Source organism: Antechinus flavipes, chromosome 3 (genome assembly GCF_016432865.1).
Source record: "Antechinus flavipes isolate AdamAnt ecotype Samford, QLD, Australia chromosome 3, AdamAnt_v2, whole genome shotgun sequence".
In the NCBI taxonomy this organism is placed as follows: Eukaryota; Metazoa; Chordata; class Mammalia; order Dasyuromorphia; family Dasyuridae; genus Antechinus; species Antechinus flavipes.
Window position 1 is genome coordinate 627,274,094 of NC_067400.1, and position 24,089 is coordinate 627,298,182.

The window sequence follows — 24,089 nt, forward strand, 5'->3', positions numbered from 1 at the left end:
GGATCCTATGTGTGCATCTTTCTACCCAGGAGAGGAAACTTAGTTCATGATGGACTCTTGGGACCATTGCTGCTTGCAACTCTGCACCTGTGTCCCTGTGTTTGAGTGAAAAATGTGTTTTTCTCATTCCTCTTTCCCAACTCTGTTCTGAGCACTGACAATTGGTATCAAGTGGGTAGGAGAGCTAATAATACTTCCAGAAGCAAGGGACTTTAATAACGTGTCAGAGACTTGTAGGAACCTGGGTAACTGCTCTGATGCATGAGAGTAATGTCCATGACAGGTGACAAGGTCAGAAAGTGGTCCTGACTGAGTGAATAAGCGTTAGGTGATTTCTGCTTCTTTCCTCCATATCCTTAAACCAGGAAGTTCTGCAGCCTGGGTTATTCTCCAATGTTCTCTGACGTGTCTTGACCAAGTATTTTTTCACTAGTTCTTTCAGCAGCACAGAGAAAACTCTTTTGGGCACTGATCGTCTCATATCTCTCTCCATTTGTTCACAGGAGGATGATTTTTACCAAGATCTGTTATAGAAGAACTCATCTTTTATTCCAGTAGTCTCTTCATGTTTAGTCCCTCAAATCAATGCCTGCCTATTTAAAAAAAATTATAACTTTTTATTGACAGAACCCATGCCTGGGTAATTTTTTTACAACATTGTCCCTTGCACTCATTTCTGTTCCGACTTTTCCCCTCCCTCCCTCCATTTCCTCCCTCAGATGGCAAGCAGATCTGTAAATGTTGAATATGTCACAGTATTTCCTAGATACAATATATGTGTGCAGAACCAAACAGTTCTCTTGTTGTACAGGAATAATTGGATTCAGAAGGTAAAAATGACCCGGGAAGAAAAACAAAAATGCAAACAGTTTACATTCATTTCCCAGTGTTCTTTCTTTGGGTGTAGCTGCTTCTGTCCATCATTGCTCAATTGAAAGTGAGTTAGATCTCTTTGTCGAAGAAATCCACTTCCACCAGAATACATCCTCATACTATATTGTTACTTAACTATATATTCATCTCCTGGTTCTGTTCCTTTCACTTAGCATCAGTTCATGTAGGTCTCTCCAAGACTCTCTGTATTTATCCTGCTGGTCATTTCTTACAGAACAGTAATATTCCATAACATTCATATACCACAATTTACCCAACCATTCTCCAATTGATGGGCATCCATTCATTTTCCAGTTTCTAGCCATTACAAACGGGGCTGCCACAAACATTTTGAATGCCTGCCTATTTTTGAAGCAAGCATCCTTTTCTAATTCTGTTCCTAAAACACAAGCCCATATAATATCACTGCAGTTATATAAAAACTATAAAATTACATACTTTGAAGATCAGTGAAACAATTAAATGACTAATTTGAATTTGTGACAATTCAGTAAACTAAAAATTTATTACTATCAACTTTTCAATGTAATGACAGGTGGATTTTTTCCTTTAGAGAAGATGTTACAACACCAAAATTATATTAGAATTAATGGCTAGAAATAAATTGTATAGGCCTGGGAATCCAAAAATGAAAATCCCAATATTTCCCACACCAAAGGAATTTTCATTCTACTCTGAGCAAAGAAAGAAAAAAAACATACTTGGATCTATGATCAGGCTTGAAATTTCATGCCAAGGGGGTAGGAAGGCCACACTCAGTCATTTCATGTATCTCACAACTGCACTGAGTGGAAATTCTCTTCTCATAAGGCTGTGGATGTGCTCACAGTATTTAAACTCAGGAGTCATGTGACAGCATAGTTTCAATGAGGACTTTTGTGCTCCTTGTAGGCAGAAGTATTTTTTTTTTTTACAGTGGAAGATGGGGAAGCCAAGATAGTGGACACAACACATATTTCTTGCTGACCTTCTCCTACAATCCTGAGACTAATTAGCAAATCCAGACTCTGAATTAGCTGTGGACAGGCAGAACCCACACATATTGGGAGTGCAACAAATTACCAGCAGAAGATAATTTTGAAGATCACTAAAAAAGTCTGTTTCAATTGGAAACAGGAGGAAAGCAGTCAAGCAAAAGCAGCTGAGCACAAACGAGAACAGAGCTTCGAGTTGTGGTTTTTTCACTATAGGATTTTGTTGGAATCCTTACAAAGTGTTAACTCATTAGAGTTGATAGAGACAATAATTATCTAATTTAGCATGGTTCAGTATGATTGATGTGATCTTACAAGGAGATGTTATGAGCCAGAACTTGAAACAAGTTACTAAGTGGAACTGAGAAAAACAACGCTTGTGTTCACACCTTTAGAGAGTTCATATAAGCAAGTAGCTCTTAGGGCCAAAGAGCACTCTGGGACAGACACAGAGGCACTCTGGGACAGACACGGAGCACTCTGGGGGATACAGAAGCCCACAAGCCCACTCTCGAGGTTGGAGTCAGATTCATTCCAACTTTCACCTTCGTACTGGCTGGAGATATTTGGAAAAAGAGAAGCCAAAGATGGCAGAGGCAAAGGACAAGCCGCAAGAACACTTGGAAACAAGCAGCAAGATAGGCCTCTAAGAAAAACTAACCGGGCTATTTTGGAAGGAGAAAATAAACGTTTGGATTTTATCAGCTGGCTGTATTTGAAGTGATTATTGATCTGAACTGAAACTAAGGCTGCCTCCAGAAAACCTTCCCAAGAAACCTGCTCACAGAGAACCATCATATGTATTATAAAAAAGAAGAGAACACCACGGAATTTAAAAACTTCTGAGGAGGGAAATATTAATTTCTATAATTGATTATCCACAGAGATTTTTTAAAAGACTCTTTAGTAAAATGTGTTTGAAAAATATTAAAAAAAAAAAAAAAGATGGATGGAGCCACTTCCAAAATCACTAAAGAATCTATTTGAGGTTTGGAGACTATAGATATTGACAAAAATACTCCAGTGAAATTCCCCAGGATAACAAATGTTAACATCATAACAACTATTAAAGCTTCCATGTGTGTGCATCGGAATTATAAGAGTTGGCTATTCTTCCCTCTTAAAAGCTGTCATCTTTTCCAAAGGTTTCCAAGATTGTAAGGGTCTCGAACTGGAGTGACTGCAGCTAGTATGCCAGCATCCCTCTTAAGAGTAAATTCAAGACTATGGCAGAAAAGGGAGAAGTTAAGAGGATCTTTAGCTCTTCACTTTTTGGAAGGAAAACTCTAACATGAGAGAAATCCTGAGAAATTATCAGCTCTATCTCCCAGGTGTTCTACTTCCTTGTCTATTAACAGAGAGTATCAATATAAATGCTTTTTGGTTGTCCAAATGTTACTAGGCATGTGGATTTTACTTCAACCCTGAAGGGGCCAGTGATGAAAAATAAAGTTAGACAAGGGACCTGAAAGTCTAAACTTGAAACTTTCTAACCACATGTTCAGAGCAATTATACTTGAGCTCATAACTATGTGTTTAAGGCCAAGAAAACCAGCCACATGGGATGGTTGTTGATGGTATCTTTGTATATCCCCAAATATTGAACCCAGTCCTTAACAAATTCTTTATGCATGGACAGAAGAATAAATGAATGAAGGCAAGAAAGGTAGATGGAGCACCAGCCCTCAAGTCAGGAGGAACTGAGTTCAAATCTAACCTCAGACACTTCACTAGCTGTGTGAGTCTGGGCAAGTCACTTAAACACAATTGCCTCAGGAAAAAAACAAATAAATAAGAGAGAAGGAGATTATGTTTTATATTTAAAAAGATCAGTCTCTCCCTCAGCCATATACATGTTCTAATTTTTAAGTAAACTTTACACTCTCTGAATTGCTTGTATCATCACAATGAAACCCATAAGTGACTAAGCTGTTTATACTAATTTGATCACATATTTTGTCCTATTCCATAATACTAAAATTTATGCTTTGTCAAATTTCCTTTGAAATTTGAAAGGTATCCAGCTCTCAGAAGGGTGTTAGTATATTTACAAAAATGTGACATGGTATGATGTAAATATTAAAATCCCGATGACTTTCTTGATTGGCTATATCAACATTTTCTCTTGACCTTTCCTTTCCCTGTGTGCCACACTATAGCCTTCTCCTGGATGAAGAAATCTTGGCTCAGTGGAGTCTGAGGAATAAACTCTCCCACTTTCACCAGGATTTCAGTTCATTGCCAAAGGACACATACGTGAGAATATCATAGTTTGCCAGAGAGTACTTCTTATGCGAGACTACTGGTTCCCAGCACTATTATTGAAGTGGATGTTCTTCAGAAAGAAATGGGACTGAAAGTGAAGAAAATTAATTGGAATTCCAGAGTACATCCAAGTATGTAGTTTTGCTGAAACATATACATTAATGTGTTAAGCTAGATAGTATGAAATCCTCTTGGAAAAATGGAATCAAAGGGATCAGGATTTTAATTACAAAGTAGGGAGTTTTTATTTTCTTTTAGATGTTACAGGAAGCTGTTTATCATTACCATCCAACAGTACATTATCATATTGTATCAGGAAAAGAACATGTTCAGATATTCTTTAAAAATGTATTTTGTTGATATTTCTCTTCCTTTATTAATGATCTTAGATTTAATGGTATGTGTATTGTTTGTTATATATTTTATATATATTTTGTACATACACATCAGTATCATGTACTTAAATGATATATAAATCCTTCATATTTATTTTGTAAACATATTCACAATTTGTACTTATATAATTACATGTTTCTATAGAAAATACATATGTATTTGCTTCCTTCATTGTTAAGTTTTTGAGAGCAAGGATTATTTTTTCATCTTTGTGTTTTTATTTCCTTTGCCTATCATATTACTATTCATTTAGCAGAACCATTCTAAATGCCTATTTGTTGATTGGCTGAAAGCTCCATCAATGATGAGTTAGCGATAGATATAATTTGCTGGAGCAGATCAAAGGGAATAGCAAAAAGGAGTTGTGACTATAAGTAGAGTTTCATATGATGATATTAAAGTATTAAGGGATGGAAAATTTTGTACAAAGAGAAAAGGAAAAGACATAAAAAGTGTAATTAGGCTGTGGCAATTCTTTGTACCACACCTACTGAATAGGCTGAATCAGATATTATATTTATATCTTCTGGATAATAAGTAAGAGCTAGAATGATCACATACAATTCATTCTGCTGAGTGGACTGAAAAGGAGTTCTGACTACTCTCTTATAGTTAAGTCACGAGAGTATACAGCGCAAATATTGTGTTTGGATGCATCTGTAAAAATAGTTGGTCCTTTATGAGAAACTTTAGAAACTTTTTCTTCAAGAATCCATGGCCAATTATGTAATAGTCCGGTTATCTTTAATGGAGACCTGTGTGTAAAATTTGGAGCCATGGCTAATAAAATTTGCCACTCTGGGATGGTCTCACAGCACACATTAATTTGTGTATTAGTATGAAAGGTGTATATCTTGTCAGGTCTTGTCCCAGATAATTGTACTGCTTGCTTAATTGCCTTTAACAAAATTCTAGCCACAAGCACTGGGTAAGGAGTAAGGCTTTGTTCTGGTTGTGCCGGGAGGTTCACCCACTCTATCACATTGTCTCCTTGATGAAGGACTGCTGTAGGTGCCTCTTGTGTAGCAAAAACTGATATTTCCAAGGGGTTTTGAGTGACTCTTTCAATCACATTGGATAAAGCCAGTTCAACTTCTCTCAAAGCCTCTTGAGTTTCTTTTGTAAGTTGGCGTGGTAAATTTAAAGCAGTGTCTCCTCTTAAAATGTCATATAGAGGTTGCAATTGATAGGTCGTCAAGCCTACCACTGGTCGCATCCATTGGATATCTCCTATCAATTTCTGAAAATCATTTAAGATGTTTAGCTTCTCTGTTCTTAAGGACAGTTTTTATACTGTGAGCACCTTTGGGGTATACTTCATATTCTAAATATTGAAAAGGAGCATGTCTTTGATTTTTTTCTGGAGCTATGTACAATTTGTAGTTCCTTATTGTTTCTATGGCCATTTGTACACATGCTTCTAACATTTGTTCCTCAGATGTACATCCCAATATATTATCCATGTAATGTAATCACATTATTTTTGGAAATGCTTTTCTTACTGGAGCAAGAGCAGCAGCAACATACATTTGGCACATGGTGGAGCTGTTTGTCACTCGCTGTGGCAAAACTGTCCATTCATATCTTTTATAAAGCTCAGCTAAGTTAACACTGAGCACTGAAAAAGCAAATCTTTTCATACCCTCCTTATGCAGAGGGATAGAATAGAAACAATCTTTAATGTCTATGACCCAAAGAGGCCACTCTCTAGGCAATTGAGTAGGAGAAGGAAGTTCAGGCTGAAAAGTTCCCATAGTTTCCATCTGTTCATTTACCTTTCTTAAATCAGTCAACATCCTCCATTTTCCAGATTTCTTTCTTACAACAAATACTGCGGAATTCCAAGAACTTAGAGAAGCTTATACTTGTCCTTGGTCAAGTTGCTCCTGTACTATATCTAATAAGGCCTGAATTTTATCGCTACCTAAGGGCCATTGTTCTATCCACACTGGTGTATCAGTTTTCCATTGGATAGGAACAGGTGAAAGTGTTGGTAGTCCTTCAACAGCAGCCCTGCCTAAAAAACCGAGGTACTCATTTTTAACCCTAATTGTTGTAAAATGTTTCTTCCCCACAGATTAATGGGGATTTTTTCAACTATAAAAGGAGTAAAAATTCCTGTTTTGCCTTCAAAAGTCCATCTCATAGGGGTAACACTAACTTCAGCTGCTATTGATCCCCCTATGCCAGACATGTAGGCGTCCGCTTTAATCTTTGGCCAGTGACTAGGCCAGTTGGCACTTCTAATGATTGTACTATCTGCACCTGTGTCTACCAATCCTTCCAATGGTAGGTCATTTATATAGATCGTGAGCATAGGTGAGTCAGCTGTTACAGCTGCTGTCCAGTATATTCCTAGATTTTGTGGCCTGGAGTCAGAATCTGGGTAACTATCACCAGGTTGCTTATTTGGAGTCTCTATCAGTAAACTTGATGCTACTACTTCTCCTGGGTGATAAGTCACACATTATCTACCTATATTAGTGACTGGGATATTATCTACACATTCCCCAGTTTCCCACATCAGTGTGTGAATGGACACTGTTTTGTACTCTCAGGTGGTGAAATGGTCAAGCCAACTGTGCCTGGAGGCAAGGTATCCATAGGCTGGAGAGGAACGATTTCACCTCTCCAGGGGGTATCTCAGTTGTCTCAGCTGCATATAACTCTATTCTCCCCAATTGTAATCTTTTTCTCCCATCAGATTGCTTCCTGGCTGATTGATTGTATAATCCTTTTCTCCTATCAGATGGCTTCCTGGCTGCTTGGTCATGTCTGGGTACTGGACTTTTAGGCACTCTCTGGGTATAGCATCAGCTGCCATCATGCCTCAAGTATTTTTTGCCTTGGGCCCTGAGGCTGGGCCCCTCATCCCGTTTACCTGAGTCAGTCTACATTCTGAGGCCCAAGGGAAGCCTCTGTTGCATTTTGGACATGGGGTTTTGGGTCTTGTTCTCTCACCCTGATTTCTCATTCTGTCTCTATGCCAACATTGAGCTTTCAGATGCCCTACTTTACCACATTAAAAGCATTGACGAGTATCACTGGAAGTCCCTTGCCAAAAAGGATCCTGTCTTCCCATGTTGGGATCTTGGGAAGTCTGTATCATAGCCTGGCTATAAAAGGCATTTGTGCCCACTGTGGCACAGCATCTTATGATCTCCTCTAAAGGAGCATCTTTGCGCAGTCCTAGAATAATTCTTCTGCAAATCTCATTAGCATTTTCCTTAGCAAGTTGCCTTATCAAAATGTCTGTTACTGCATTTTCACCATTAGTTCTTGTGATAGCTGTCTGCAAACATCCCACAAAGTCAGCAAAGGGTTCATTTAGCCCTTGTGTTATTTTTGTGAAGGCCTCACCCTTGTCATCTTCATTGTGGAGAGAAGTCCACGCTTTGATAGCATTAGCAGCAATTTGCTCATATGCTGCTATGGAGTAATTAATCTGTATTGCAACGTCTGCATAGACATTAGTTGGTCATAGGTGATTGCAGTATGAACTCCACTTTGACTATTTTGTTGGGCTTGTATCCTACAGAGCTCACTATATTCAGAAAGCCTCAGCAAGTTTTGTCCAGGTTCTAAGCATTTCCTTCCTATAGATTTCCAGTCTTTAGGGGTTAAGATTTCAAAAGCCAAATTCTGTAATAACATCTTAACATAAGCTGATGTAGCCCCATAAAGAGTGCAAGCCTTTTTCAGGTCTTTGAGGATTTCTATATCAAAAGGAGCGTATTTTCTACTTTCTTGACCTGAAGAATTAAACTGTTGAATCACAGGAAAAATGTGAGGTTGGAACTCAGTTACATCTCTCCCTTCAGCCCTGGCTTTGAGTAGTGCCTTTTGTAATCTGCTCATAGGAGCAGTTGGATGCTGGGGGGGAGGTGCTGGTGTTGTCACTACTCCCCCTCCACCCACTAACCCTCCCTAAATCCCGGAAGGTGGAGTTGATGGAGGAGAGTCAATTAATTGCTCCTCACACCCTTGAGCCTCACTTAAGTCTTCATGCTCTGTGAGGATATGGTCATTAATCTGTTCATTTTCTTCCTCTTTTTTTCTCAGGCTTCTTCATCTGGCTATTCCTAGAACTTTTCTTTTTTCTATAACTTATAGGATTTTTTAAGGCCAACTGTATTGTATTGTATACATAAAATGCTTCAATGGAAATTGAACGAGGATCTCTCTCATTTTAGTCTGCACAGAGTTGTTGCTCTATTAATGTCCAATTATCTGGAGAGATTTGCTCTTCCTCTAAGAACCAAGGGGAGGTGCATTTTAATGTACCCAGAAGTCTAGCTATTTGTTCCCAAGTTATAAGTAGCCCTTGTCCTTCTATCAGCTTAAGCAGGCTTTCTATAGTGCCACTTTGGGGTGGGGGGGGATGGAGAAGAATCTTTTCCTAACATCTGTCTCATTTCAGCCAGAAAAAGGTTACTAGTTTAGTCCTTAAGAAAGTAAGTTCCCTGTTTGTCTATTAAAATACTCACCTAAGTTTCTGGTCACCAGAGACTTCTTCAGTGAAAGTAGGGTCCTTGGTTCCCACATTGGGCGCCAAATGTGATGACCCATATTTTAAAATCAGCCAGAGTCAGGAATTCAGGTTAAGGGAAAATCCTCGATCTTTATTCTTTATGGAGGTGAAGGGGGATGGCGATAGAAAGTGAGAGCCATTGTGACACAAACCCGACCAGCAGCCTCTCTCCCTTTCTTCCTGCCTCTTTCTCTCCACCCAGCTAAGTCGTCTCTATGTCATTTCCTATACAACACATTAAAACTTGCAGAGAGTGGGCAGGGCCATTCTTTCTCCAAGCATATATTAATATTGTCCAATTGCTATTTAGTCTCACATGCTTGGGACGTCAGTGCATCAACTCAAGCTTCAGCTCATTACATCCTTGTTGCTCTACTTCCCTATTAATAGAGAGTATAAATATAAATACTCTTTGGTTGTCCAAATGTTTCTAGGCAGGTAAATTTGCTTCAACGACTGACCCAGTGATGAAAAATATAATTAGACAAGGAGCCGATAGCTTAAACTTGAAAGCTTTCTAACCACATGTTCAGAACAATTATATTTAAACTTATACTTTTGTGTTTAAGGCCAAGAAAAAGGAGCCGTATGAAAGGATGTTGATGGTATCTTTGAATGTCCCCAAACATTGAACCCAGTCCTTAACAAATTCTTTGTGCAAAGACACAAGAGTAAATGAATGAGAGAGAAGGGCTTGTGTTTTATAATAAAAAACATCAGTCTCTCCCTCAGCCAAATATATTTTCTAATTTTTAAACAAACTTACCATTCCTTGAATTGCTTGCCTCATCACCATAAAACCTATAAGTGACTAAACTATTTTTACTAACTTGATCACATAGTTTGTCCCATTCCATAATACTAAAATTTATGTTTTTGTCAAATTTCCTTTGTTGACTGTGAATTTTGTCTTTTAATTGTGTCATTGCCTCTCCTAGGAAAAGAATTCAGCTCTCAGAAGGGAGTTAGTATATTTATAAATGAGTGATATAATATGAGATAAATATTAAAATACTGATGACTGTCTTGGTTGGCTATATTACATTTACATATTTCATAAAATAAACATTTTAGTCATTCTTCACCTTTCCTTTCCCTTTGTGCCACACTATGGCCTTTTCCTGCATGATGAAATCTTGGCTTAGTGGAGCCTGAAAAATAAGCTCTCCCACTTTCACCAGGATTTCGGTATCATTACCAAAGGTCACATAGTTGAGCATATCATAGTTTGCCAGAGAGTTCTTCTTATCCAAGACCACCTGGTTCCCAGCACTATTGTTGAAGAGAATTTTCTTAAGAAAGGAATGGAGCTGAAAATGAAGAAAATTAGTTAGAAGAAAATTATTTTGAGTAGATCCAGTTGGGCAGTTTTGCAGAAACATATAATAAGTTATTAGAGATAATATGAAATTATCTTGGAAAGGTAGAATTGCAAAGTGAAGGATTTTTAATTATAATCTGGGAAATATATATTAGAGGTTATAAGGAATTGTTTATGATTGCCAACCAAGAATACATCATCATATTAGGTCAGGAGAAGAAATATCTTTTATTGATATTTGCCTTCCTTCCCTAATGATCTTAGATTTACAGGTATGTATAATTTTTCTTATATATTTTATATCTATTTTGTACATATGCATAAATACCATGTACTTAAATTATACATAAAATGTTTTTATTAACTTTGTAAAAAATTCACAGGTGTACATATATAATTATATGTATCTTTAGAGAAATATATATATACACACACATTTATTTGTGTTGAATCTTCCATTGTAAAGTTCTTGAGATCAAGGATGATTTTTTCATCTTTGTCTTTTTATCTCCTTCACCTATTGTATTACTTTTCACTTAGCAGAACCATTCTAAATGTCTATTTGTTGATTGACTCGCAGCTCCATAAATGATGACCTGAAGATAGGGGAAATAAGAATGTAAGAGGACAAGTATTTTCATACAAGAAGCATCTGTTATATACTTCCCAAGTAATCAAGGTATGATGATATTGCTGGAGACTAACTACAAAATTAGAGCAATCCCTGTTCTGAGGGAAGACTTATCGTAGAAAAGCCAGTATGTAAATCTTTGTTTTGAGATTGAACGTCCCATGTTAAAATTTACATTGAAAGGCTCACTATGTGGTTCATTGGCTAGAATTCTGGATTGGAGTCTGGAAGATCTGAATTCAAATTCACTTCAGACACTTGACCCTTGCTAGAAAAAAAAAGTTAGTTCTAAAGTCTGAAAGGTTCTATTTCCCTAAATTTTATTAATTTAGAAATGAAGCCTAGAAAAATCAAGTAACTTTTTAAGTGGCACCTGGGGAACAAGTTTCAGAGGCAGGATTTAAATTCAGGTTGTCTGACAAGAACAGGAACTCTCTCCATTGTACTGTGCTGCAGAAAAGTAACTGTCAGGGTAAGGAAAGATGCCCTGTTCTTGCTCAGCCTCTGGTGGAGGCATGGCACCTGTAGTATTGATACTCCTTCTCTGAAAGATACCATTATCAGATCCATGAAGTTGAAGACCAAATGAAAGTGGTTTTGAAACAGTGGGGAATAGGCAAGAAGCTCTTGTTCAGTAATGTAGAAGTCATTGGGGTTTCATTAGGACACTTAGAAGCAAGAGCAATTTGTGTTGGTTGTTTAAAATTTCATGTTATTAATTCTGCAGAACATTTCAGAATAATTCTGCACTCAAGCATTGACTTTTTTTAAAAATAATTACAACTTTTTATTGACAGAACCCATGCCAGGGTAATTTGCATTGACATTATTTTTTAAAGATTTCTTGGTATTCCTGTGGGGCTGCAGAAGGATCACATAGCATTTGGGGATAAAGATGCAGGCTAGCAAGCCAGTACTGGAGCTTAAGATGGAGAAGATCTCCACAGCTGCCATCATCTTCCCCTTGGTGCTCTGATAGGTGGGGAGGAAGGTGATCCAGACACTGCAGAACACCAACATGCTGAAGGTGATGAACTTGGCTTCGTTGAACGTGTCAGGCAGATTTCTGACAAAAAAGGCCACGGTGAAGCTCATCAGGGCCAAGACTCCCATGTAGCTCAGGACAAAATAGAAGGCAATGAGGGAGCCTTCATTACACCCCAAGATAATGTGCTCATGGTCAGAGTGTGTGTCTGCCTCTGGGAATGGGGGAGAGAGCAGCAGCCAGACTCCACAGAGCAGAAACTGAATCAAGGTGCAAAAGAGAACAACAGAAATGGGGGCTCTGGATCCCATCCATTTCCTGCTCCTGCTGCCTGGTCTGGTGGCTCTGAAGGCCAGAAGCACAGTGATCGTTTTGGCCAAGACAGAGGAGACGGCCACTGTGAACATGACTCCAAAGGTTGTTTGTCGGAGAAGGCAATTGGCAGCACTTGGGCGACCAATGAAGAGCAGAGAGCAGAGGAAGCAGAAAAAAAGGGAGATGAGGAGGATGTAGCTGAGATCCCGGTTATTGGCTCTGACTATGGGGGTGTTTTTGTATCTCACAAAGACCCAGAGAACCAGAGCTGTGAGGAGAGACAAGCAAGCAGCTATAGAAGCCAAAGCCATCCCCAAGGGCTCTTCATAGGCCAGGAAGGTCACCACTTTGGGGAGGCACTGATTCCTCTCCTGATTGGGATATTGATCTTCAGGGCATTTCACACACTGATCTGCATCTGAAGAGAACAAACCAAGTTTCAATATTTCAAACACAGGAAAACTTCCCTTTCAGTGGGCCAACAATATTTATGGAAATAATACAAATGGTTCCATCTGGTTCCATGAGGATCAGATCTGGTATAAGTGGATAGAACAAAAGACTTGGAAGACCTGAGTTTAAATTCTGCCTCATATTGCCTTGTGATTATGGGTTAATCAATTACCCAATTTGTACTCAATTACCTAATTTGTACTTCTATATCATAGTTAGTAAAACGGGGATATAATAATTGTGCCTACTTCACACAAATGGAAAGGGTTTGGCAAATCTAAAAGTAGTAAATAAATTGGAGTAATTGTGAGTTGTAACTGATTGTTGTGAACACATGTGAGCTTTTCTTGGCAAAGATAATAGTGGTACTTGACATTTGTTCTTCCAGCCTATTTTTTTCCAGATGAGGAAGCTGAGGTAAACAAGATTATGTGAGTTGCCCTTAGTCACAAAGCTAGTAGGTGTGGAAGCCAAATTTGAATTCAAGTAGATGCTTTCCCTACTGCAGACCCAGTGCTTCCTTCTCTACTTCATTTACTAGGTGGCCACTAGACACATGGTAGCTCTTATATAAATAACATTCACAGAGTATCTTTTAAACACAACATATTATTCTTAGTATCAACAACAAGAATTATAAATGTATCAACTCCATGTGACAAACTATGGTAATCAATTTGTTGCTGACTTCATTTCTTGCTCTTGGACAATAATCTTTGTAAAGTTTCTCTGTTAGAGAGCTGGTAATTTTCTTTTTTGTGGTTTCTTGCAAGTTTGTGGTTTCTTTTTACAATAAAATGATACTGTTGTTCTAACTCATCAGTTCTTCCAGACTTCTTCTGCAACATGTGGAGAGATTTCCCCCTACACCTGTTAAAGATCTTGATTGTGTGTCTTTCTTGTTGATGCTTAGCATATTTATGATCTATTTCTACACATCTATTTGTTGACATAAAGTCTTTGGGGCTTTCTTTAGATGACCCTTAAGTTGTTTAGACATCAATTATGAATGAAAAGATAGGAATCAAAGAAATTGAACATGTTTAATGTGGAGATGTGAAACTTCTGAAGGGAACTGACAGCTGGTGTGATGTATAGAAACCTAAGGTACCTGGAAGAGGAACCAAACTTGCTCTGTTTTGTGCTACAAGACAAACCCCAAAGCAAGCTGGGAATTGTGAAGATTCTTCAGATCAATCTCTACTGCAAGATCTTCCTTCACAAAGATCTTGTTCTTATGGACATTGTTCTAGGTCTGGCTATGTTAATTTTATCCCTTATTATCCTTTTCTCTTTGTCAGAAGTAATTCCCCAAATTTCTGCCTATGTGCACAGCTTTGTCAGGTTAAAGTATCTTAACCTGCATCTCCCCCAAAATTATAGTTCTGTGTTGAGGATGTTTAGATCTGGGCTTCAAACAGATCGTTGTCTCCTAGCAAGGCAGGTAGTTTTCTGAGACAGAAGTATTTGGGATGGGTACATTGATGCCTTCTTGGTAATCATTGTACATCCAGGGGAAACATGAGATAAATTGAAAATTTCACCGAATTTCAACTCAGTACCCTCACTGGAGTCCCAGCCCTCTTCAATAACCATGTTATTGTTTTGGTAACTTCATCTTTCTCTTCTCTTAAATTAGTATGAGAGCATTTCTTTTTTGTTACTGCTGTCTTGATGGAAAAGACACACTTTAATCTCTTAATTCCTATATAGTTATAAGAAATCTGTGTACATAGGTGCTCTTTCCTTCAATCTATCTCTGAGCAATTGAAGTACAGAGAAACTTGGCAAGAAATTCCTACTTTGTGGATCTCAACCCCCTCATATCTCTCTAATGTTGATCACTTTGGACCTTCAATATTCCTGATCATTCTGACTTTTTTCTAGGCTTTCTTTGGTCCCTGGATACCATATTCCAATATTAATATGTTTCCTGTGCCTTACAGTAAGTGGAATACCCATCCAGCTTCAGTTGTTGCCCTAGGTCCATGTTTGCCAAAGATAAACATGTCCTCAAAGACTTACCTGTGTGGTTGGAAATGTGTCTGTCTGGGCAGGGGTCACAATTAAAACAGCAGACAGGACTTCCCTGCTGGGCTTTCTTCTGGAATCCAGGACCACAGACTTTATTGCATCTGGACTGAGGAGGCTGCAGGGGTAATATTCCAAAGGCTTTTGAGCAATCATTCTGACAAAGTTTAAATCAATTTCCTTGCAAAAGGGACCCACATAATTAAAGCTTTTAGGAGTTATATTTCTTCTCAACTGTTGATGAAAGGATTCTATTAGCGTCAAAACAACCTGGGTGAGGTTTTCATAAAGAAGCAATGGGAAGAAATAAAAGAGAACAGAATGGGAAAGATAAATGATTTCATAAAGAAAATTGGAGCTACTAAGGGAAAGTTTCATGCAAATATGACAAAATGTTTGGTATTTAATAGAAGCAGAACACAATGGAACTATATAAGTAAGGTATTAACATTACCAATAACCATGATGTTGTGGCTACTCTCAAGAACTAAGTATTCTGGAGAATGAAATCATCATTGCTTTAGTAAACATTACTAATGATAAGGCTAGGGAAACTCATACAATTCTAGTCAAGGTATTTAAAATTCTGAAAGATGTGGCTCTTCAAAAGCTGGACATTGTAGGACAGCCAATTTGAAAAACACAATAGTGGGCATAGGATTGAAAAGGTCAGTTTACATGTCAGTTCTCAAGATGGACAATTCCAAGACAATTCAAGTCACTGAGCAATTGCATTTATTCATGTGTTGGCAAAGATATATTTAAGATCTTAAAAGTAAGGTTGCAACAGCAAGTGCAGAATTATATATTAAAAAAAAGACTAGTTTTCAAAAGAGAAAGAGGGACTAGAGATCAAATTGCCAAGATTCATGGAGTATGGATAATGGAAGAAAGTCCCAGGAAAATCAACCATAGCGTATCTACCTCATTTACATTTACCATGTACAACTAATAATATATGTGGGAAGTCCTCAAACAGATTGGAGCACAAAATCATCCTACTATAGCCAAGAAACATGAATGTGGACCAAGAAATAAAAGATACAACTAAACATGCAAAAACTAATTGCTTTCACATTGGAAAAAGATTACAATCATCTTATATACTTTCTCTTTATTTAATTAAATTATATGTAGAATAAATTATGAAAAATTCCTGACTGGATGAAACAAAAGCTGGATCAAGTTTTTCAGGAGAAATTTCAAACATCTCAGTTATTTTGACAATACCTTTCTGATGATGCAAAGAGAAGAAGAATGAAGAAGCCTCTTGATTATAGTGTGAAAACTGTTTTGAAGCTCAACAAAATCAATCGAACAACTAAGTAAAAATTGAAGATCTTTATCACTAGTTCCATCATTTTGTTTCAAGTATGGGGACAAAAATAGAAAAACAGCAAAACATTTTATGTGCTTTGGTTCAAAAATTGCTACAGATGGTGACCACTATGATGACATTAAAAGAGACTTCCTGCTTAGAAAGGACAATCTAGATAGAATACTAAAAAGTAGAAATATTACCTTCTGAGCAAAAGTCTGTATACATATGGTTGTATTTTTTCCCAGGAACAGTGTATGACTTTGTGAGTGGAAATTTTAAGAAAACAGCACTATGGAAAATCATTTTTGAATCATGATGCTAGAGAAAATTTTTGAAAGACTTTGGGTCAGCAAAAAGATCAAATTGTTCAATACTTAAAATTTTAATTGCAGTTATTTACTTGGAATTTCAAGTAATGAAGGTGAAGCTACATACTGAGAGATTCAGAAAAATCCCTAACGTCATGATAGATTAAGTCAAAAGGAGAAAACGATTGCAGAGGATGAGATGGATAAATAATGTCATGGAAAAAAAATTCTAGAATTGCTATAACTTGAGAGGGAGGGGAAGATAGAAGGGCTTGATGATCTACATTCCACAGGGTCACAAATAGTTAGTAAAGACTGAGTGACTGGACAAGAACCACAGTCAGAGTGGTAGTTTGTTCATTACAAGATTTAGAAATCTTGGGAGGGAAAAATGCTAATGATTGTAATTTGTTATACAGTCCCAAAAAACTATTTCTAAGCTGTATCCTTCAAGCAGATTTTGTGGAATATGTGCCAGGATGGAAAATATGCTACTGACTATTCTGATGGGCTATTTTCTTATGTGTACAGATTTTATAAAACCAACATTTTGATCATTTTTTACTTTTTTATTCCTTGTGGACCATGTAATGGCATGCTCTTGGATGAATAAATCTTGGCCAAGTGGAGCTTGAGGTATGAACTTTCCCACTTTTATCAGGACTTCGGTATCATTGCTAAAGGTCACATAGTTGAGAATATCATAGTTTGCCACAGAGTTCCTCTTCTTATCCAGGACCACCAGCTTCCCAGCACTATTGTTAAACTGAAGGTTCTTCAGAAAGGAATGGAGCTGAAAGGAGAGAAAATTAATTGAAAGTTCACCACTAGATTCTCTCAAGGATGTTTTCTAGTTCCTCTGCTGTTTATTTTCTTTAATTACTTGCAGTGAGTATAATTCTAAGATTTTTCATTTGTCACAGAATTAGGATGGATTGCTAAGAAATTGGTTAACAGAACCAGAAACCCAACTATTCTCTTCAGGCTGGAAGACTAGGCCAAATCTCCAGCTGGAAGTAAGAATTTTTCAACTTGTTGAAAAATCCAGAAAGGCCTTTTCTCTCTTTGAGGAGAGTGGGTTTGGGTACGAAGGTACAGAAAGAGAGCATCTAATATTGTTTAGACTAAGTAGGATGGTACAGAGTTCACCCCTATAATTAATTAGGCTGCTTCCAATAGAATCCTAAAAGCCTCTATAATGATTTATTAATTCAAAGCACTCAGCTGGTTCCTTAAAATATAAAATAAAAATGATAACTTCTTACCCTCAAGGAGCTTACATTCCTCTGGACAATAGATCATTGAATCAGAAAAATAAACACAGTACTATTTCATGAAGAAGAAAATACTACCAAATTTGAAGGGAAAGAATAAGTATTTCCGTAGGATTCTTTATATACAATATATTTTCCATATCTATTTTTTTACCCATATTATCTGATATGAAAAGAGAATTGAGAAAGGATTTTTAAGTGAGAGCGCAGAATCTGAACCTATACAAACTAAAGATGCTGTGAAGCAGAAGTGAGGTAGCAATTTGTTTTAGGCGTAAGTGCCTCTGTAAAATTATGGAGTTGCACCTTATGATCCTAATTCAGAGTACATCCATTTGGGCAGTTTTGTTGAAACATAAAATGTTAAAGAGATATACTGTGAAGTTAGATTGGAAAGCTGGAATCACACTTTACAACACTTTAATTCCAAGTTGAGGCTATTTTCTGCTAGAAGATATAAGAATTCATTTATGGTTCCTCACCACGAGCATATTATAATATTGGGTTTTCAGAGGAACATGTTAAGATGCTTTTGTAGTTTGTATTTTATTTTTTCAAATAGAGACTGGATTGTTTAAATCAGCCTCAGACAGTTGAGTATGACCCTGAGCAAGCCATTAACTTTCATTTCCTTGAAAAAAAAAAAGGAAAAAAAATGTTAGCTGGAAAGGTGGAAAGGACCTCAGAGGCTATTTCATTCAGCTTTATTTCATAGGAAAATAAATTCTCTTATTCAATGACATCTGAGGAATAATTTTCAGGTGCAGGATTTAATCGAACTTGTCTGACTACAAGAGTTCTCTCCATTGTACTATGCTGTCACAGAATGGCTAAAACTACCAGTGTAACATAGATGCTTGGTTCTGACTTCTCATCCCCTGGTGGAAACATGGCATCTGTAGTGTTGATGCTCCTTCCCTTCCCTTACATCTTCTTTTTCAAAGACCCTCAGTTAATCTCGATTCTCACTCCTGCATCCTGTCACAGGGATCTGAACTTATCCTAATTCTTTTTTTTTAATAATAGCTTTTTATTTTTAATAATACAAAAAAATTAGTTTTCAACATTCACCCTTGTAAAACCTTGTAATAAAATTTTTTTCCTCCTTTGCCCCCTGTTTCTCTCCCCAACATAGCAAGTAATCCAAAATATGTTAAGCATATGCCATTCTATACACATTTCCACACATCACGCTGAACAACAACAAAAAAAATCAGATGAAAAAGAAAAAAAATGAGAGAAAACAAAAGCAAGTAAACAACAACAAAAAGAGGAAAATGCTATGTTGTGATCCACATTCAGTCCCCGTAGGTATCTCTCTGAATGGATATGGCTCTCTCCATCACAAGTCTATTGGAATTGATCTGTATTACTTCATTATTGAAAAGAGCTACATTCCTCAGAGGCGATCCTAATTCTGAAATAAGTAGAAATGAGTTAAAACATCCTGAGTCTCTTGTACAGAGCTACCTCACTGAAAAAAGCTGAGCTGAGTTAGGAATCCATTATCTCTTTTCTGAATATTGCAAGTCGAGAATCAGAGATTTGGGTGTCATTGTTATGAAGAGGGGGACCTTACCTTTTGGGGGGGAACAACCCTGTTGTCTCCATCTATGTTGAATTCCATTTCTGATCTCATTAAGAACATCTCATGAAGGGCCCAGGCCACGGCATATACAGCAGTGTAGACAGTGTAACTCTGATCAGACATAATGTTTTCTAAAGAGCTCAAACTCAGGGTGTCTAAAGATGCATTTGGGGAACAGACCTCCTCATCTTTCTTCCCATGTATATGGGGACATCCAAAAGCTGAGTTCCAAAAGTTCTTAAGGAAAATATCCTCTGGGTGTCTGGCAGGGTTAACAGTTTTCAGAAAATCTTTGAACCCAGGAATCTTATTTGTCTGATCTGAAAATATCAGAGCCCCATGGAAATTATCAAAATAGATATAACCAGGTTTTTTGGCAATATCCCAGTGACTGGTAGTGATCCACACTTTTCTTACAAGGACATCAGGGTTTTCCATAAACACCAGGCTCAGAAGTGAATTTGTATCTCCATAAATGACAATCACATTTGCTGCAGAAAAACCTATGCTGAATACAAAATATTGATATGAATTTTTTTCTAATGACTTATTAGTGGTGATCTTTTTTATAAAGGCCACACAGACATCATTTCTGGCCATTTCTTCTTGAAGGTCTCTCAGGAATTTCTCACCTCTTGAATCATCTGAGGCAACAAGGCCCACCCAGTTCCATTTGAAATGCAGCATTAACCTGACCATGCCAAGAGGAAGAGAGGTGTCACTGGGGGCCATCTGATAAACAGAAGGAAACTGAAGTGGGTCACTTATGAGTGGATCAAAGAGACCATAGCTGATCTGTAAAGGAACCAAACATGACAATTTTTCAATTTTAATGAGTTACCTGTACAAAAGCTTTTCCCACCCTACCCTGTGTGAACCTAATCTCCTCATCTGCCTCTATCTAAAATCGACTCATTCTTCATCTCTGCCTGTTAAGATATTTCTGATCATACAGAACTCTACTCAAGGATCATGTCCTTCATCAAATCTGTCCTAGCTGAAACAGGTATAAGCATGTTCTGTATTTTTACTGTTGTGTATGTCTATGATTGAATTTCAGGACTTGTAGATATTAGATAATTAATAAATATTTTAAGGTTTCAATTTCATGATTTTTTGAAGTCTCTTAGTCAAAATGTGCTACATCCTACGTGATGAAGCTAATAAATCTGATGTCCTCAAACTCTGTATTACCTTTTTCATCTCTGAAAATCAATAGAAAGGAAAATTAGACACAAGAATTCCCCAAAAGTATTTGACATTTGTATTTCAATTGGCAGACCCTCAAAGGCCCGCCTCTGCCCTCCAACCAGCATAAGCTAAAGGAAACCTCTGATTTCCTACCTGTGGGAGCTTATAGAGCTCCAGCAGAGTTCCCATGCAGTAAGTCAATTCAGAAGTGGCTCCTCCAATGACCACCACAGACTTTCTCTGCCTCTCACAGCTGTAATTTGGAATGGTCTGTCCCTGGCCTGACAGCCACATGAGGGAACTCTCCAAGGTCCTCTCATCATTGTGATAAGCATTGTAGATGTGGAATCCCAGAGAAATATTGGGTAACATATTGGGGTTCCTGTTGATTTCTTCTATGGCAAACATAAAAGCCAGAACTTGGTAATAGTTTCTGAGCAGCCACCTGAAATAAGAGGAAGATTATCAGGGACAAGGAATCTGTATGGTTCTACCAAACTTAAAGAGGAATTGGAAATTTTCTAAAGAAGTATTTCCTTGGTCATGTGAAGGTCCATTTTTTGGTCTGCCTACCTTTTTATTTTCTTTGTAATGGTATTATGAAATTCTGAATATTTCAGACTATATTAGCAATATTTCAATTACCTAGGATTTTACCAGCTTTGTTCTATCTGGGCCTGAGGGCATCAGGAGCTATAGCAGAGATTTCCTCCTCCTTCCATTCAGAATTATCACCACATTTAAACTGCCACAGCAGGAGTATACAAGCTCCTCAACATCATAAGCAGTTCCTCTTAAGAACTGCTATATCATTTAGATAAATGAGAAAAATTTAGATAAATTTTCAAAAAGCAGAGCAATAAAAAAATGAAAAAAATAAGGCAAGTTATATTGATAAAACTGCACATCCGTGATAGAAATAGGTCATTTATGTGATTTTATTAATTATTATTATTAATTGATATTAATATCTTAATGTTATCTTCAAATTGATACATAATTAAGGTATTTTATACATATATATAAGGTATAAAATATTATGGGCCTTAGGAAGAAATTATTTTTGAGCACTGAAAAGAATCCATGACCAAAGAAGTCATGTAGAAAATGTTATACAGAAATTTGGGGTTATTAAAAATTTTAAATAAATCTTTTTTTTGCCCCCCACAAATTCAACGAAACTAAGATCAGAAGCCAAAAAGTTAGCTGGAAAATTGTTTTTATTATGCTTCTTTTAAAAAAGTTTCAATTTACAAATTATAAAATTGTTTCATGTTTTTAAAAACTAGTGCCATTATCTATGTGATAAATTATCAAAGAATTTAAATAGAAAATTATTGAAATAAGAAATTCAAGGTATTTTTTAGGCTTATGAAAAAATGTTCAAAATGGCAAGAAAATATGATAATAAAAAGAAAAACAATTCTGAATTTTAACCTCTCACCCATCAGATTGGCATAATTGCCAAAAAAGAGAGAAATAGTGAAATGTGCAAGAGAATGTAAGATAACTGTCACATTATTGTATTTTTAATGGAACTATTAATTATTTGAGCATTCTGGAAAGCAATTTCTATTTGTGTCCAAAAAGTCCTTGATTTATAGATATCTTCTGTATAATGTGCTCTTCAAAGATGTTGAAAATAAAGAGAGTAAGCGGCACAAATAAAAAATAAATGCATTTCTTTGCAGAATGGCAGTGATCTGGACAAAAAGAGCTGCCTTTTCATTATGGAACGGCTTATGTAAATTGTGATATGTAGATCTAATTTAAAACCATTGTTCTGCTGAAAATGAAGCAATATAATTTCATAGTAATATCACAATTTGTAGGAACAGATGTAGTATGAAGATAGAAAAACAAGAAGAACAATTTATACTTTAAGAGCAATAAGGTAAAAATAAACATCTTCAGAATACTTAAGAACTTTCAGCAATGCAATAATCCACAATGACTGCAAAGAATTAGTTACAGAGATGGTACTGATATCATTATAGAAAGCTGATGGATTGATGTATAAAATAACACATTCATTTGAGATTTGGCCATTCTGGGAATTTTTTTTTGATTATGCTTAATTATTACAGTGATTTTTTTTTTCTCAATAGGAAGTGGAGCAAAAATACTTGATGATTGAAAAAGTTACTTAAAAACACAGAATAAATACTTACTTATAGTTTTTATTATCATATCGAGGATGAAACCAAAACACTTTCCAATATCTAAGTTCATGCACATTAGATAAAAGTAAAGGAAAAAATCCTCCAACAACAAGATCCCCATCTCTAAAGTATGTGGGGCTGAAAGACCTTTCTAGGTAACATGGAGTCGCTTGCTCCCTGCCCATAGACAATGGCAGCTGCAAAAGCAGGCAAAAGAAAAGCCTGAAGAATATGTGGGAGACTGCTCTCCAACTCCCAGCCAAGGTGCACCTGCTTTTTAGCAAAGTTTGTGATGTGCTGTGGAGGAAGCAGGGCAGCAGCATCTGTAGCAGCTTCGGATGTCTTGGGAAGAGAAAATGTTCCTGCAGAACAGTTTTTTTCCTTGAGTAACTGTTCAAGCTTTGCTCTGACTCTCATAGTTTTGATAAAGAATGTAACATGGCTCTGATTCATATTTAAGACAGAGACATTGCTGGTCAGACCAGGGAGTATTTATGGCGATTAGCTCTAGTTAAAGGATCATTGAAATGTCCTTGCTGGTTTATGTGGTTAGGAGCCTGCATTTGCATTTCTTCCACCCAGGAGAGGAAACAGTCCATGATGGACTCTTGGGACCATTGCTGCTTGCAACTCTGCACCTGTGTCTCTGTGTCTGAGTGAAAAATGTGTTTTTCTCATTCCTCTTTCCCAACTTTTTTCTGAGCACTGACAATTGGTCAAGTGGGAAGGAGATTCAGTAATACCTCTAGAAACAAGGGAATTTAATAATGTGTCAGAGCCTTTGTAGCAACCTGGGTAACCACTCTGGTGCACCAGAGTAGTATCCATGACAGATGACAAGGTCAGAAAATGGTTCTGACTGAGTGACCAAGGTTTAGGTGATTTCAGCTTCTTTCTCCCATAGCCTTAGATCAGGAAGCCTTGAAGCCTGGGGTTATTCTCCAAATAATGTTCTCTAACATGTCTTGATTAAGTATTTTTTCACTAGTTCTTTCAGCAGTACATAGAAATTTGTTTTTGGCACTTGTTAGCTCATATCTTCTTCATTTGTTCACAGGAGGGTGAGATCTACCAAGATCTGCTATAGAAAAAGTCATCTTTTATTCCAATAGTCCCTTCATGTTCAGTGCCTCAAGTCAATACCTGCCTAGTTTTGAAGAAAACATCCTATCCTAATTCTGTTCCTAAAACACAAGCCCATATAATATCACTACAGTTATATAAAAGCCATAAAATTGTATAATATGAAGATCGGTGAAACAATGAAATGACTCATTTGAATTTCTGACAATTCAGTAAACCAAAAATTTATTATTAACAACTTATTACTGTAATGACAGATGGATTTTTTTCCTTTAGAGAAGACATTATAACACTGAAATTATATTAGGATTAAGGTCCAGAAATAAATTGTGTAGGCCTTGGAATCCCAAAATGAAAATCCCAATA

General features: G+C 36.9%; 1 protein-coding gene across 1 annotated transcript; it reads right to left on the reverse strand.

Annotated features, from left to right (window-relative positions):
• Positions 1 to 39: 39 nt before the first annotated feature.
• LOC127557642 (vomeronasal type-2 receptor 26-like) lies at positions 40 to 23,057 on the reverse strand. Its single transcript, XM_051990953.1, has 8 exons — positions 22,801 to 23,057; positions 20,632 to 20,923; positions 19,279 to 20,082; positions 17,078 to 17,218; positions 14,791 to 14,914; positions 11,838 to 12,730; positions 10,146 to 10,370; positions 40 to 87 (listed from the first exon to the last, which is right to left on the reverse strand). The coding sequence occupies exons 1-8, from the start codon at positions 23,055 to 23,057 to the stop codon at positions 40 to 42; spliced, it is 2,784 nt and encodes a 927-aa protein (XP_051846913.1).
• Positions 23,058 to 24,089: the final 1,032 nt, after the last annotated feature.